The 17,043-nt window shown below is 42.2% G+C and overlaps 1 protein-coding gene across 1 annotated transcript in view; it reads right to left on the bottom strand.

Annotated features, from left to right (window-relative positions):
• Positions 1 to 5,395, bottom strand: part of LOC111526750 (cyclin-Y-like protein 2) — a 39,967-nt gene extending 34,572 nt beyond the window's left edge. The window contains exons 1-3 of the mRNA XM_026449029.1: positions 5,173 to 5,395; positions 2,659 to 2,733; positions 651 to 685 (exon numbers count right to left, since the gene is read on the bottom strand). Coding sequence (XP_026304814.1) covers positions 651 to 685; positions 2,659 to 2,733; positions 5,173 to 5,395 — 333 coding nt within the window. The remainder of the gene's footprint in view (positions 1 to 650; positions 686 to 2,658; positions 2,734 to 5,172) is intronic.
• Positions 5,396 to 17,043: the final 11,648 nt, after the last annotated feature.

The raw sequence follows: 17,043 nt of genomic DNA, 5'->3' as shown, positions 1-17,043 counted from the left end.
CAGACCAGCCAGGGGCTACTTATTGCATTTGGCTGGGTAAAGTAACATAGGCTAGGGAAGAATAGATGATCCAGAAAAAGTGCAGAAATGCTCAGATTTCAGAACTGTTTCAGAGAAAGAATGAAGGACATATAATGCAGAGGCAAGTGAAAACACCATATGACTTAGCAGTGAATAATATTTGCAGAGTCATAATCATGTAAATATTACTGATTTAATTAAAAAGTGTGCTACAATTGGAAGAAACAGAGGGAGAAAAATAAGGTCATGGTGTAGTGAGGAAGGTATGCTTTCACCTGCTACGACAAAGTCAATAGACAGTGCTGACAGCTATTCTATTTTTGTTATTTGTTATTCTGTATTTGCTATTTTGTTATGTTATTTATTAGCTATTCTGTTATTTGATTAAAAATATGATTAAATATTTAAGGCAGATCTTTATATCACAACCAGACTATTGAAATTTAACTTAAACGTCAGAAATTCTTAAAAGGTGGACACACTAAGCTGAAGAATTCTCTGGATATTTTTGATACTTAGGAAAATACAAAAAGAGGTCCATGCTATCACCACTGGGTCCCCATTATAATTCAAGAGAGACATTTTTATATCAAACTATCAATTTCTTAACTTTTTGACTGTTTACGTACATGCTTTGTATAGTTGCTTTTTCTTTTTTCTTGTACTAAGAATGAAAAAAAAAAAGGTCACTTCTGACACAAATACCATAAAATAAGAATAGTAGTTAATGTCTTACTAATTACTCCTAAATGAGGAAAAATTCCATTTTAAAAAATTACTTTCAAAAATTTATATTTAAATTATCTGGTATGATAAATCTCTTAAAGTAAAATATAATAACTTAGTTTTACTTTTTGACCTAGTTCACTTTTTGTTTCCATTACATACAAATGAAAGAACCCTTATGTACAAAAGAAAAGAACAAAAAAATAAGTGAGGGCAGTTTAAAAAGTTAGTTAATAAAAAAGTTTAACTGTTGCATATATGAGCCATAAGTATTTTCTCATTCTGCATTTACACATAGCTTACTTTATTTACTAGAATCTAAGAGTTAACATCTCTAAGAACTACTTTCTGGCCAGGCACCTATCTCCAGATGCACCAGAATCCCTGTAAGCATCTCGAACCACACTTAATGGTCATCTACTAATATGTCACTAAAAACAAAACAACTGGAAAGTAACCTGTCCTAAATTTAAATTTTAAAATGACTATACAAACCTGATTGGACATGGTGTCTGCACCACAAAAAAATCATTTTTTCTAAAAAAGAAAAAAAAAAGGCCAGCATAATAAAAGCTCCAAGAAAACTTGGGCCATGCTTTGTTTCCTACACTGCCTCCACCTTTGATGCTGGAAGGGCCTTGCAGGCAAACATTCCTACCACTGAAGAGTGAGGGACATGGAATAGCTTTTGTTTTACCTCTTCCATGCTCTCTATGTGTGAGAAGCCCATGGCTCTGGAAGGAACTGGGAAAAACAACTCTGATATGGTTTGGATATTTTCCCCCCTCCAAATCTCATGTTAAAATGTGGCCCTTAATGTTGGAGACAGGGCCTAGTGGGAGGTGTTTGGGTAATGGCGGTGGATTCCTTATGAATGCTTTGGTGCCATCCCCATGGTAATATGCAAATTCTCATTCTGGTAGTTTAGGAGTGTGGCACCTTCCCTCTACCTGCCCCTCCCTTCCTTTCTCACCATGTGGAACCACCTACTTCCCCTTCGCCTTCTATCATGATTGTAAGCTTGCTGAGGCTCTCACCAGAAGCAGATGTTGAAGCCATGCTTGTACAGCCTGAAGATCTATGAGCCAATTAAACCTCTATTTGTTATAAATTACCCAGCCTTATGTACCTCTTTTATAATAATGCAAAAATGAAGACATATTCTAACCAGAAATAACGGACAGAATAACCAGAAATCAAGACAGGCAAAGTTTACTCAAAGTACAAAAAGGTTACAAACTCCCATATTTTACTGTGCTGCATTACTTCCCATATTATTATAGATCCTCACTTGTATTCTTGCTGCTTAAATCAACTGGAAAACTTGGCTGTGTATGGCTTTTTAGCAAACAAACGAGGATTTAACATAACATTAAGGAAAATAAGCAGAAGTAGGGCATGTTTAAATTTACATTACATCAGATGAAAAGCTTAATAACTTAAAAATTTCAAGAAGCATAAACTTGGATATGATAAAACGCATGTGATCAGGGGACTGTGCAAAAGGAGGCCAAAATCACAGATTCAATCTCTGGTGATGAACAACTATGGCTTTTTTTATTTGTTTAAATGGAAACCAAGCTGAAGCCTGAGTTCTATCTTTAAAATGTACTCTTTGGAGCAAGGGCAAAGGGACAAAAAATTATAAATAAAGATAAATCTATGACTCCTCCACACGACAAATTGTGTTGATAAAAAGATGGCAAAATGTATAAACAAAAAGTTTACATGATTTCACTAACACAGTAACAACAAAAAAAGCATATCATATATTAAAATAAGACAAGTGAATATGTGGAAAGTTGAAAAAATTAAAGCAATATGAGTTTCTAAATACTTTCTATAATACATGTGATCAAACAACAAGAGTTTTGTCTCTTTTTCTTGGCAGAAAAAACAATGTTGTCTCACCATCTGTTTGAGATTTTCTCAGGAATATTGTGCTTGCTTTTGGATGGTCAGAACAGTTGGACTCCAAAGGTATATCTATAGAGGGAGAGAAGAAAAAAAGATGTGATCATTATAAAAATTTATCAACTCATTTATTTGACTGCCACATTTAGGCTATTTCACTACCTTTACTAATGAATATATAGACATAAGATGAAGCCAGGCAAGATGGTACACACCTGTAGTCCCAGCTATTCAGGAGGCTGAGATGGGAAAATCCCTTGAGCCCAGGTCAGGAATTTGAGGCCAGCATGAGTGACATAGTGAGACCTTCCTTTATTTAAAAAAATGTAAATTTGCCTTTAAATTGTGTAAAATCAACTGCATACAATAAAACAAGATGGTAGTATGTTTTAAAAGACAGGTCTATTTTATAGACAAAATGTAAGATGTATTCTGGAGTTTTTTTTTTTTTTTTCATTTTAAAAAAGTAAATTCAGCATATCTAACTCTTCCATGTCATTCTGAGGACACAGAACCTTAGTTCTGTTGAGTAGCTGTCTTCCATAGTCATGTGAGATCTCTAAGTCTTCATTTCTTCATTAGCAAAACATAGGGAGAACGTATATAGGCCTTATTTGTATTGCAAAGGGCCAAATGAGACATACATAAACTGTGCTATAATCCTAAAGAATGACAATAAAGAGCCTTTTTTGGGCTCTCATTCAACACTTCTCATCTATTAACTGGTGGGTAGAACCACTCAGAGGCTTTCCTTATACCACCAAGTGGAGTATGTTTACACAAGTAAACATACTTTGTGTATAAAGGTGTAATGAATTCATTCACATATTTGTTTATTCTAAATTCTTAAATATCTTGAAAAATGAGTATAGTACTCCAAGTTACAAATTCACACTCACCATGAGTCTTAATTATTCTACCTCTGAAAAAAATAAGAGCCCAACCAAAGTGGTTTTTTTTTTTTTTTTTTTTTTTTCACTTTAAGGTCTGGAATACATGTGCAGAACATGCAGGTTTGTTACATAAGTATACATGTCCCATGGTGGTTTGCTGCACCCATCAACCCATCGAGGTTTTAAGCCTCACATGGATGAGGTATTGTCCTAATGATTTCCCTCCCTTTGTCCCCCACCCCCCGACGGGCCCCAGTGTGTGATGTTCCTTTCCTTGTGTCCATGTGTTCTCATTGTGCTTTTTGCTTAGGATTGTCTTGGCTATACGGAGCTGAATCAAAGTTTAAATGGAAGAGCTATAAGACATTTCCTCTACAGTAATAAATCTCTGGTATTCAAATGAAACCAAAGAGCCAATGGATTTAATATATTTATGATACAATGTTTTCTATTTGGAAAAATTTACTTTTTATTCAAGAACCATATTGTTACCCGAATTCTTTTCACTTAGATTCATCTCGTTGCAAAAGTTTAGAGGCAAACCAACTGTTTTCTCTTTTCTACCCCCTCCCATCCCTCTGCCTCTCCCAGCAGTGTAGAGACTGAAAAACTCCAACTTTCTTATCTTTGAACAAGATGCTATTGTCAGGAGGGGGAAGGACAAAGAGGGAGCCATGGCAACAAACAGTCTTACACAGGCAAGGTCTGACATTTTAACCTTCAATCTTTATATTACACATTCAAAGTCTACATTTACGTTTTAACGTCTTTTGAAAGTTTTGACCACAAACCAACTCCACCTCTCTTTTAGAACAAGGAGGTAAATAATGTCTGTTAAGTCTCCAGACTTAATTAATCTGGAGACACATTTTGTGTTAAAGTAAGAATTTTAAAGTAATCAGAGCCTCATAGGTAAACTCCTTTGGGGGAATACCCTCATACCCATTTTTCTGCAGCCCTGGCCATGACATTTCACACCTTTCCCAATTATTTTAAGCACCCTCCATTTTCTTTCCTTCTATGTTCAAATTAGTTAGAAGAAAGCAAGCAGCTTCTATCACGGTGACTTAAAGCAACCCATATAGTCTCTCCTATGGCAACCTGCATTCTGATTTTAAATAAGAAATCCCCAAATATTTCAATATAAATTGTCCTGAGATTTAGCTACTTTAACAAAGGAAACAATTAGGCACTTACCTGGTTGCTTCACTTAGATACCATCTGGATAGGTACAAAGAGAATGGGATGGGTACTGGAAAGTTGGGATATTTGAGTTTTTATTGAGAAAAGGAAGAGAATATTCCAAAGAAGCCTCAACAAAGTCCCACAGGTACTAAATAGAGGTACAGACAAGAACAGCCACAAATAAATGGTCCCATGCCAGAATGGGAGAATGAGATGAGGGAGAAATAACTGGGAGTTTGGGAGGGAAGGAGAAAAGAAACTGGATTCTGTGGGGAAAGACTAGGGGAAAGACCAGGTTTTGTTCCTGGCCAGCCCTAGGATAGCTGGCTACAGGCAGAAAGGAGCCTGAGGTTGGGGATGCCTCCCAGAGGACCCTGGTGACAGCAGTAGCCAGAAGTGTGCTGAGGACAGACGGCACCCGTTACCTCCTTACCTTCTGGCATCTCCCGTTCACAGATGTGGTGCACGTGGAGGCCCTCACCAGCTTCAAAAGTCACCTCACCAGGCTCTACAGCAGCAGCTGCAGGCACTCCTGCTATCATGTCTCCAGCTGCTGTCTTATAGATCTCAGACCCACAGGGGCACACTGACCCCTGGTGCTGGTCCAACTCAGGGCTGGCCCTGGGACACACACAACAGGCCAGTATGTTCCCCATGGGGCGTCTCTACTGTCTGCCACCACCTGTGCCTCGGCTCACAGCTTTGGCCACACACTCCCGCTGCCCTAGGCCGAGGCTATGCTGCACTTGCAAAGATGGTCTCGTCTGCTGCTTGCCTGCCCACGCCACAGCCCGGCCCCAGCCAGGGCTTGGGCCAATGCCCGCACCCTGCCACCTCCCATGAGTTGACTTGTCTGGGAGGGTGAAGACCAGCTGGCTTATTTAATAGGTTGTGAACCCAACTAGCGCTGAGAGACACAACAAATGCCTGAAGAAAGTACAGATGGAGCTCCTCCTCCTTCTGCAGTCACCTACAGACAGAAGCCCACTGGCCCAGGTGGGAGCCCAGGCTTGTGGCTCACAATGGCCCACCCCACACTTCACAATGCCCTCCCTGACAGCTCACAGTGCCCCACCCTGGCTGCCACCCCTCCCCAACAGCTCAGAATGCCCCTGCCTGGGCTGCCCCGCCCTGTGGCTTATGCTGCTGCTCCTCGTGCAGTGCCAGTGGGACTAAGGTTTTCATTCATTACCAGCCTCCTGATCTTTTCAGTCCTAAGAAAAGCACAAGGTGGTTCCTTACTTGAAGCCATCTTCCTCTGAGTTCTATACAAACCCTCAGTTAGTAGAGTGGGTCCCATTAGCAACCAAGTTGAGCAACTTTTATTTGCTGACTGAATGTAGATACACCTGAATTGTTGACTGCTTTTGTAACTAAATACTCCTCTCCTGTCTTCCAATGAGTGGTCATTTTTGTCTGCAACTTGACCACAGCAGTCCCTGGGGCCCCAGCTCTACTCTCAATAAAGAGTTACGGCTATGTGTCTTGAATGACACCTTAGGACCCATCCTGCCTCCATCTCTTTCTCCATAAAATAGAAACATAACTTATTCCTCCAAGTTCTGAAATGCTGAAACTTAGCAACTCCCTTTTCTCTCGTTTCTTCCTTCCATGGCAAGGACTTTCAGATTTTCTCTCTTTTACTAACAAAGCATTAAGCATGATTTTGTCATACAAAATAGAGAGCCGTAAAGTGGGGTACCACAGTCCTAATTCAATAAAGATGAATACTCAACATCTGGCAATCAGTATGTGCCTGACAGTGTTCTAACTGTGCTATGCTCATTTAACCCTTAGAAACAATCTCATTTTACAGGTTTTACAGAAGACACTGAAATGGAAAAGGCAAGTTATCTCCCCAAGGTCACACGACTGCTCAGGCTGGGGCCACAGTTTAATCCCAGGTAGTATAAATTCCCCAGTTACTCAAGCATGATTATCAGAAACTGTATTGGTTCATTTTCACACTGCTATGAAGAAGTACCTTAAGTTGAGTAATTTATAAAGGAAACAGGCTTAATCGACTCATGTTCTACATGGCTGGGGAGACCTCAGGAAACTTACAATCACAGTGGAAAAGGAAGCAGGCACTTCTTACATGGCAGCAGGCCAGAGAGTGTGAGTGTGTGAAGGAGCAACTGTCAAACACGTATAAAACCATCAGATCTCATGAGAGCTCACTCACTATCATGAGAACAGCATGGGGGAAACTGTCCCCATGATCCAGTTATCTCCCACCGGGTCCCTCCCTCAACACGTGGGGATTATGGGATTACAATTCAAGATGAGATTTGGGTGGGGACATGCCCAAACCATATCAGAAAGTAAAGGCAGAAGTCAAGCTTGGAGGGAAAGTGACACTGTAGATTAGTATATTTTTAAAAGAAAAACATTTTTTTTAATGTGGATTTTAAAATACCTCCCCTTCATTCAACATTGATTAAGTCCCTTCTACATGCCAAGCACTGTATGTGTGAAACAGTCTTAACTCTTTTTTTTTTTTTTTTTTTGACGGAGTCTTGCTTTGTCACCAAGGCTGGAGTGCAGTGGCGCAATCTCAGCTCACTGCAAGCTCCGCCTCCCAGGTTCACGCCATTCTCCTGCCTCAGACTCCCAAGTAGCTGGGACTACAGGCACCTGCCACCATGCCTGGCTACTTTTTCTATTTTTAGTAGATACGAGGTTTCACCATGTTAGCCAGAATGATCTTGATCTCCTGACCTCATGATCTACCTGCCTCAGCCTCCCAAAGTGCTGGGATTACAGGCATGAGCCACCACACCCGGCCAAAACAGTCCTAACTCTTAATGAGTGTAAGCAGATACAAAAACAAAGGCTTAAGGAGTTCAGTTTTCTGAGACCACACTGCTGGACAGGGTATAAACCTGGGATACAGATCCACCTCTATTTGACCCCAAATTTGATGCTGGGATGGTTTCAAGTTTATTCTGAAAATGTGAGTCACTGAACCACACAAAGGTGAAGAGTCTCTATCAGATGTGTGTATAGTGGTCTGTATTATAAGGAAGGACTGCAGGAAGTAACAAGACCAATTAAGAGATTTTATCTAAAAGAAGAGTAATGATAAAGGCAGTGGCAGTAAAAAAAGTGGAGGAAAATGTTTTCTGATCATTTGGGAGATGGAATAGGAAGTGCTTGGTCATGAGATGTGAAAGAAGAGAGGAAGTAGAGGGAAAACACAGCTGCTCAGGCTCTGCTGGAAAAGACTGGGTACATAGTGGTGCCTTCCTCCTGGCAGAGAATGTAGGAAGAGAAACAGGTAAGGAGGAAAAAATATTTTTTACTCTCAGGGTCACATAAAATGGAATTCTATGGTCAAAAGTTGAATATAAATCTCTGCAGGCTAAGTCAATTTGTGACATCCCAACATATGTTTTCAAAAAAAAAAAAAAAACACACACACACATACTAAATCAAGCCATTAAGAGTGGGGAAATTTCCTAAAATTTGCATGCTAATAATATCACCATTTTTCATTTATTACTTTCATGGAGGAATTCTGAATCTATGGTTATGGCAAATGAGGCATCTTGTATAAAATAAAGCTAATACATGAAACAAAACATTTAAAATTCTATTGTCCTCAGAGAATAGAGAATGCAACTGAAGCCATGGACATGGAAGTGATTGCCTTGAGAAGTGGTGTATAGTAAGAAGAATTGGGAAGAAAAATCCCTGGAGAATAGGGTGATTTCCACGGCATTAAGTGAAGCTTGCAAAAGTGAGCACTGGGAGTCAAGAGACCTGCATATAAATCAGGAATGATTGCCTCCATAAGTCATTAGAAAAGAGATGATGTCTGCTTTTCATTTCTATAACAGCAGCACCTAATACAGTGTGTGGTCAATAAGTACTCAATATGCATTATCTCAATGCACAGAGTCAAATATATTGCCAGGAGGGCAGGAAAGCTACAAATCAGCTATGATAATTTAGTGATTGGGCTTGTGCGCATGTGAGTGAGCTGGATGTCAGGCAGTGGGTAAAGTATTGAACTGGAGGTGAGAAAACAATGACACAAACTGAGGGCTTCTCTTCCCAAGTATTTGGCTGAGAAGAGAGATGTAGGTAGTAGTTAAAGGGTAAATATGGTAAAGAAAGCCTTTTATACCAAGATTCAACAAAAAGGGTGAGTATACTTCTATGTTAAAGGGAAAGAGCCAATAGAGAAAATACAGTTTTGAGTTTATAAGAAAAAAAGGAAGAACAAATGCAGAAGGGCCCCCAAAAGGCACAAGTGCATGCAATCCAGATCAGGGGCAGATTAGCTTTGGACTTACACAAAAGCAAGAAGGGAGAAAGGATCACGTCATTCCAGAGATATTTCTGGTAGAGGAAAGGTTTAGGAAGAGATCTTTTGATGACCTTTATTTGAACAGACTTTTCGAAAAACTACTGTGGGAAAAATGATACTATATATAGAAAAGTCTACACTTCTTAATAAACCTAACAACAACAACAAAACAGTTTGTTACACTAAACAAAACCCAAATAATGTCTTCCATAAAAGTGGATAACTGGAAAAGCAATTTGAGCATAAATCAAGGGGTTCAATTACCAGTAAGTGTATCAAAAAAGTGAAACATGGGTTTAATTTTTCCCACAAAGAGTTACAAGAAGTAACAACAACTTTTGGGGAAGAGGAAAAAATAATTAAGAAGAAAATTAGGGGGCAGAGCAAGATGGCTGAATAGGAACAGCTCCAGTCTCCATCTCCCAGCGCGAGCGACACAGAAGACCAGTGATTTCTGCACTTTCAACTGAGGTACTGGGGTCATCTCACTGGGGAGTGCCGGACAATCAGTGCTGGTCAGCTGCTGCAGCCCGACCAGCGACAGCTGAAGCAGGGCGAGGCATTGCCTCACCTGGGAAGCGCAAGGGGGAAGGGAATCCCTTTTCCTAGCCAGGCGAATTGAGACACACAACACCTGGAAAATCGGGTAGTTCCCACCCCAATACTGCGCTTTAAGGAAACGGGCACACCAGGAGACTATACCCACACCTGGCCGGGAGGGTCCCATGGCCACGAAGCCTCCCTCATTGCTAGCACAGCAGTCTGCGATCTAACCACAAGGCAGCAGTGAGGCTGGGGGAGGGGCGCTCGCCATTGCTGAGGCTTAAGTAGGTAAACAAAGCTGCTGGGAAGGTCGAACTGGGTGGAGCTCACAGCAGCTCAAGGAAACCTGCCTGTCTCTGTAGACTCCACCTCTGGGGACAGGGCACAGCTAAAAAACAACAGGGGAAGCAGCAGAGGCCTGTGCAGACCCGAACGACTCTGTCTGACAGCTCTGAAGAGAGCAGTGGATCTCCCAACACAGAGGTTGAGATCTGGGAACGGACAGACTGCCTGCTCAAGTGGGTCCCTGACCCCTGAGTAGCCTAACAGGGGGACATCCACCACTAGGGGCAGTCTGACACCCACACCTCGCAGGGTGGAGTACACCCCTGATAGGAAGCTTCCAAAGTAAGAATCAGACAGGTACACTCGCTGTTCAGCAATATTCTATCTTCTGCAACCTCTGCTGCTGATACCCAGGCAAACAGGGTCTGGAGTGGACCTCAAGCAATATCCAACAGACCTACAGCTGAGGGTCCTGACTATTAGAAGGAAAACTATCAAACAGGAAGAACACCTATACCAAAACCCCATCAGTACGTCACCATCATCAAAGACCAGAAGCAGATAAAATCACAAAGATGGGGAAGAAGCAGGCAGAAAAGCTGGAAATTCAAAAAATAAGAGCACATCTCCCCCTGCAAAGGAGCGCAGCTCATTGCCAGCAACGGATCAAAGCTGGTCAGAGAATGACTTTGATGAGATGAGAGAAGAAGGCTTCAGTCCATCAAACTTCTCAGAGCTAAAGGAGGAATTACATACCCAGCGCAAAGAAACTAAAAATCTTGAAAAAAGAGTGGAAGAATTGACAGCTAGACTAATTAATGCAGAGAAGGTCATAAACGAAATGACAGAGATGAAAACCATGACACGAGAAATATGTGACAAATGCACAAGCTTCAGTAACCGACTCGATCAACTGGAAGAAAGAGTATCAGCGATGGAGGATCAAATGAATGAAATGAAGCGAGAAGAGAAACCAAAAGAAAAAAGAAGAAAAAGAAATGAACAAAGCCTGCAAGAAGTATGGGATTATGTCAAAAGACCAAATCTACGTCTGATTGGGGTGCCTGAAAGTGAGGGGGAAAATGGAACCAAATTGGAAAACACTCTACAGGATATCATCCAGGAGAACTTCCCCAACTTAGCAGGGCAGGCCAACATTCAAATTCAGGAAATACAGAGAACGCCACAAAGATACTCCTCCAGAAGAGCAACTCCAAGACACATAATTGCCAGATTCACCAAAGTTGAAATGAAGGAAAAAATCTTAAGGGCAGCCAGAGAGAAAGGTCGGGTTACCCACAAAGGGAAGCCCATCAGACTAACAGCAGATCTCTCGGCAGAAACTATACAAGCCAGAAGAGAGTGGGGGCCAATATTCAACATTCTTAAAGAAAAGAATTTTCAACCCAGAATTTCATATCCAGCCAAACTAAGTTTCATAAGTGAAGGAGAAATAAAATCCTTTACAGATAAGCAAATGCTTAGAGATTTTGTCACCACCAGGCCTGCCTTACAAGAGACCCTGAAGGAAGCCCTAAGAAAGGAACAACCGGTACCAGCCATTGCAAAAACATGCCAAAATGTAAAGACCATCGAGGCTAGGAAGAAACTGCATCAACTAACGAGCAAAATAACCAGTTAATATCATAATGGCAGGATCAAGTTCACACATAACAATATTAACCTTAAATGTAAATGGACTAAATGCTCCAATTAAAAGACACAGACTGGCAAACTGGATAAAGAGTCAAGACCCATCAGTCTGCTGTCTTCAGGAGACCCATCTCACATGCAGAGACATACATAGGCTCAAAATAAAGGGATGGAGGAAGATCTACCAAGCAAATGGAGAACAAAAAAAAGCAGGGGTTGCAATCCTAGTCTCTGATAAAACAGACTTTAAACCATCAAAGATCAAAAGAGACAAAGAAGGCCATTACATAATGGTAAAGGGATCAATTCAACAGGAAGAGCTAACTATCCTAAATATATATGCACCCAATACAGGAGCACCCAGATTCATAAAGCAAGTCCTTAGAGACTTACAAAGAGACTTAGACTCCCATACAATAATAATGGGAGACTTCAACACTCCACTGTCAACATTAGACAGATCAACGAGACAGAAAGTTAACAAGGATATCCAGGAATTGAACTCATCTCTGCACCAAGCGGACCTAATAGACATCTATAGAACTCTCCACCCCAAGTCAACAGAATATACATTCTTCTCAGCACCACATCACACTTATTCCAAAATTGACCACATAATTGGAAGTAAAGCACTCCTCAGCAAATGTAAAAGAACAGAAATTATAACAAACTGTCTCTCTGACCACAGTGCAATCAAACTAGAACTCAGGACTAAGAAACTCAATCAAAACCGCTCAACTACATGGAAACTGAACAACCTGCTCCTGAATGACTACTGGGTACATAACGAAATGAAGGCAGAAATAAAGATGTTCTTTGAAACCAATGAGAACAAAGATACAACATACCAGAATCTCTGGGACACATTTAAAGCAGTGTGTAGAGGGAAATTTATAGCACTAAATGCCTACAAGAAAAAGCTGGAAAGATCTAAAATTGACACTCTAACATCACAATTAAAAGAACTAGAGAGGCAGCCGGGCATGGTGGCTAATGCCTGTAATCCCAGCACTTTGGGAGGCCGAGGCGGGCAGATCACAAGGTCAGGAGATCGAGACCATGGTGAAACCCCATCTCTACTAAAAATACAAAAAATTAGCCGGGCGTGGTGGTGGGCGCCTGTAGTCTCAGCTACTCAGGAGGCTGAGGCAGGAGAATGGCGTAAACCCGGAAGGCGGAGCTTGCAGTGAGCTGAGATCTGGCCACTGCACTCCAGTCTAGGCGACAGAGCCAGACTCCGTCTCAAAAAAAAAAAAAAAAAAAAAAAGAACTAAAGAGGCAAGAGCAAACACATTCAAAAGCTAGCAGAAGGCAAGAAATAACTAAGATCAGAGCAGAACTGAAGGAGATAGAGACACAAAAAACCCTCCAAAAAATCAATGAATCCAGGAGTTGGTTTTTTGAAAAGATCAACAAAATTGACAGACCGCTAGCAAGACTAAGAAAGAAGAAAAGAGAGAAGAATCAAATAGATGCAATAAAAAATGATAAAGGGAATATCACCACCGACCCCACAGAAATACAAACTACCATCAGAGAATACTATAAACACCTCTACGCAAATCAACTAGAAAATCTAGAAGAAATGGATAATTTCCTGGACACTTACACTCTTCCAAGACTAAACCAGGAAGAAGTTGAATCCCTGAATAGACCAATAGCAGGCTCTGAAATTGAGGCAATAATTAATAGCCTACCAACCAAAAAAAGTCCAGGATCAGATGGATTCACAGCTGAATTCTACCAGAGGTACAAGGAGGAGCTGGTACCATTCCTTCTGAAACTATTCCAATCAATAGAAAAAGAGGGAATCCTCCCTAACTCATTTTCTGAGGCCAACATCATCCTGATACCAAAGCCTGGCAGAGACACAACAAAAAAAGAGAATTTCAGACCAATCTCCCTGATGAACATCGATACAAAAATCCTTAATAAAATACTGGCAAACCGGATTCAGCAGCACATCAAAAAGCTTATCCACCATGATCAAGTGGGCTTCATCCCTGGGATGCAAGGCTGGTTCAACATTCGCAAATCAATCAACGTAATCCAGCATATCAACAGAACCAAAGACAAGAACCACATGATTATCTCAATAGATGCAGAAAAGGCTTTTGACAAAATTCAACAGCCCTTCATGCTAAAAACGCTCAACAAATTCGGTATTGATGGAACGTACCTCAAAATAATAAGAGCTATTTATGACAAACCCACAGCCAATATCATACGGAATGGGCAAAAACTGGAAAAATTCCCTTTGAAAACTGGCACAAGACAGGGATGCCCTCTCTCACCACTCCTATTCAACATAGTGTTGGAAGTTCTGGCTAGGGCAATCAGGCAAGAGAAAGAAATCAAGGGTATTCAGTTAGGAAAAGAAGAAGTCAAATTGTCCCTGTTTGCAGATGACATGATTGTGTATTTAGAAAACCCCATCGTCTCAGCCCAAAATCTTCTTAAGCTGATAAGCAACTTCAGCAAAGTCTCAGGATACAAAATTAATGTGCAAAAATCACAAGCATTCTTATACACCAGTAACAGACAAACAGAGAGCCAAATCAGGAATGAACTTCCATTCACAATTGCTTCAAAGAGAATAAAATCCCTAGGAATCCAACTTACAAGGGATGTAAAGGACCTCTTCAAGGAGAACTACAAACCACTGACCTCTCCTGGTGAATCCCTCCCCCAGATCCCAGCCAGCCCTGAGAGGCTGTCCTCTGCTGTGCGCGGTTCCTCTGCCCCGCAGTCGGAGACACCTGTCCCCTCCCTAGCCTGAGCCCGCTGAAGCCTGTATTACCTGGGACCTCATTTCCTGCTCAGGCCACTCTCCCTGGTCCCAGGGATCCCCCTATCGCCCAGAGGCTGGAGGCCCCTGGCGCAGCCTGAGTGGGCCCGGCCTGGCGCTGTGCCCAGCCCAACTCCGGGCGGTAGGCGCCGCCACTCACGCCCACCCGCTGACGCAGCGGTCCTCGCAGCTTGACCCAAAATAGCCTGGGCTGAGAAACCAGAGTGGTGACAAGGACGTGGCGGCCCAGCTGTTGGGAAAGCAGCAACCTCACCTCCTCCCCGCGTGTTCAAATCCAGCTGGAGCCTCATTTCCCCAGGGAGGTCTCTTTACGGACTCCACCCTCCAAGTAGGCTCCCCAGTGTTTGCGCCCCTGAGGCGGAGGGTCGGGGGCGGAGGAGGGCAACGCTGCGGGTAGAACAGAACAGATGAGAGGTGCTGGCTTCAGAGTGGAGAAAGCTAAACCTTAACTGCGGCCAAGGGGTGGTGACGGCATCAATAAGAGTGACGCCCCGCGGCAGTGGGGTCCCGGGTGGCAAGAGGGGACTCCGCTGGCCTCCCCCCACCGATGTCAGCCCCTTCACGTGGGCCTCGGGACAGCGAGCGCACTCCCAGGACTTTGGGCTTCTGCCATCCTGCTTGGATGAGCTCTTCCTCTAGGAGCCCGCAAGGCCCCTCTTCTCCCCTCAGGCCCTGGCAAGGTCTCCTCCTCAGGCTTCCCTAGGGCACCCCTGCTCATGGCACCCCGTCCGGGCACCATGGCAACAAGCTCCTCCTTGGTGCTTATCTCCGGAAAAAATATGCCTGAACTTATTTCTTATTGATCTCCCAATCCTTAAAAATGGAAGCTTCTCCAGGACAGGACCCCGTTTGCTTTTCCAGTGCTGTGTCCCCAGCACCTGCAACAGTGCCTGGCACACATTGGGTGCCAATAACCATTTATTGCATGAATAGACGGATGGTGAGAAAACGGTTGGACCCAGCTGTGAAGGGTATTTACTTGACAATGTGTTAAAAATAAAACATTAATTTGACCCAATATCATGATCTAACTCCGTCGGAAGGAGGTGGAGAGGGAAGGATGTGTGTGTGGGGTGGGGGTGGTGGGAGGGGATGTGTAAGGGAACAGGACTGTCATTTACCCTGGGAAGAAGACCATCATTTGGTTAACACCTAAAATGGAAAAACCAAGAACTGGCAGCGTAAGCATTTTACTTAGAATCATTAAAGTAAACGTGAGAAGGAATAGCCAACAGACTCACATGGAATGCTTCTAGGGATGGGGATTAGGGCAGGGGACTGCCGTTTTTCTTTATAAACCTTGTAATATGTTGAAATGTTTTAGGCAATGTCTGCATATTGCTTGGATGAAGTTTAACAATTAAGCAATAAAGTTGGATGCTTTATAAGATGTCATTAAATTCACAGATTGGTTTCATTTTGTTTAATCTTCTAGGCAACTTTTTTTTAGTGATTTCTTTTTTATTTAATTAAACTCTTTATTTTGAATAGCTGTAAATTCACATACAGTTCTAAGAAATAAAATGGAGAGATCTTGTGTACATTTTACCTAATTTCCTCCAAAGGTAACATCTTATAAAACTATACTACAATGTTTGCTGGGCACGGTCGCTCATGCCTGTAATCCCAGCACTTTGGGAGGCCGAGGCGAGTGGATCACCTGAGGTTGGGAGCTGGAGATCAGCCTGACCGACATGGAGAAACTCTCTCTACTAAAAATACAAAATTGGCTGAGCGAGGTGGCGCGTGCCTGTAATCCCAGCTACTCGGGAGGCTGAGGCAGGAGAATCGCTTGAACCGGAGAGGTGGAGGTTGTGGTGAGCGGAGATTGTGCCACTACACTCCAGCCTGGGCAACACGAATGAGACTCCATCTCAAAAACAAAAACAAAACAACAACAACAAAAAAACAAACAAAACACACATGTACACACAAAAACTGTACTACAATGTCACAACCAGGATGCTGACATTGATGCCGTGGAGAGACAGAACACCCCCTCCCCACCGGGAGCCCTCACATTTCTCTTTTATAGCCACACCCACTTCCTTCCCAGCTCCCTCAAGGAGAGGAATTCCCTGCCCCAACCCCATCCTGCCCTTAACGCCTGGGAGCCACTACGCTAACCTAGTCTGCATTTCTGTTAAACCTTAGTTACTTTTGCATCATTTTAATGTAATGTTGTCATTTCAAGAATGTTATATAAATGGAATCATCCAATGTGTAACATTTTGGCACTGGCTATTTCACAGAGCGTGATTCTCTGCAGGCTCACCCAGGTCGATGCCTGTAACAAAAGTTTGGTCCTTTTTCCCACTGAGCACTATTCCATGGTATGGATAGTACCATGGTGTGTTTAAACCATTCACCCAATAAAGGACATCTGGAGTGTTCCCAGTTTTCAACTACTACCCAAAAAAGCTGCTGTGAACTTTCATGTACAGATTTTTGAGTAAGCATAAGTCTTCATTTCTCTGATATAAATTGCCAGGAATGCAGTTACTGGGTCATATGGTAGTGGCACATTTAGTTTTTAAAGAAACTGACAAACTGTTTTCTGGAGTGCCTTTATCATTTTACTTTCTCACCAGCAATGCACGAGTGTTCCAGTTTCTCTGTATCCTTACCAGCATTTGCTGGTGTCACTATTTTTTTATTTTTATTTTAGCCATTCTGATAAGTGTGTAGTGGTTTTAGTT

This window comes from Piliocolobus tephrosceles, chromosome 9 (assembly GCF_002776525.5).
Source record: "Piliocolobus tephrosceles isolate RC106 chromosome 9, ASM277652v3, whole genome shotgun sequence".
Lineage (NCBI taxonomy): Eukaryota > Metazoa > Chordata > Mammalia > Primates > Cercopithecidae > Piliocolobus > Piliocolobus tephrosceles.
This window is presented reverse-complemented; position numbering and strand designations above follow the sequence as displayed.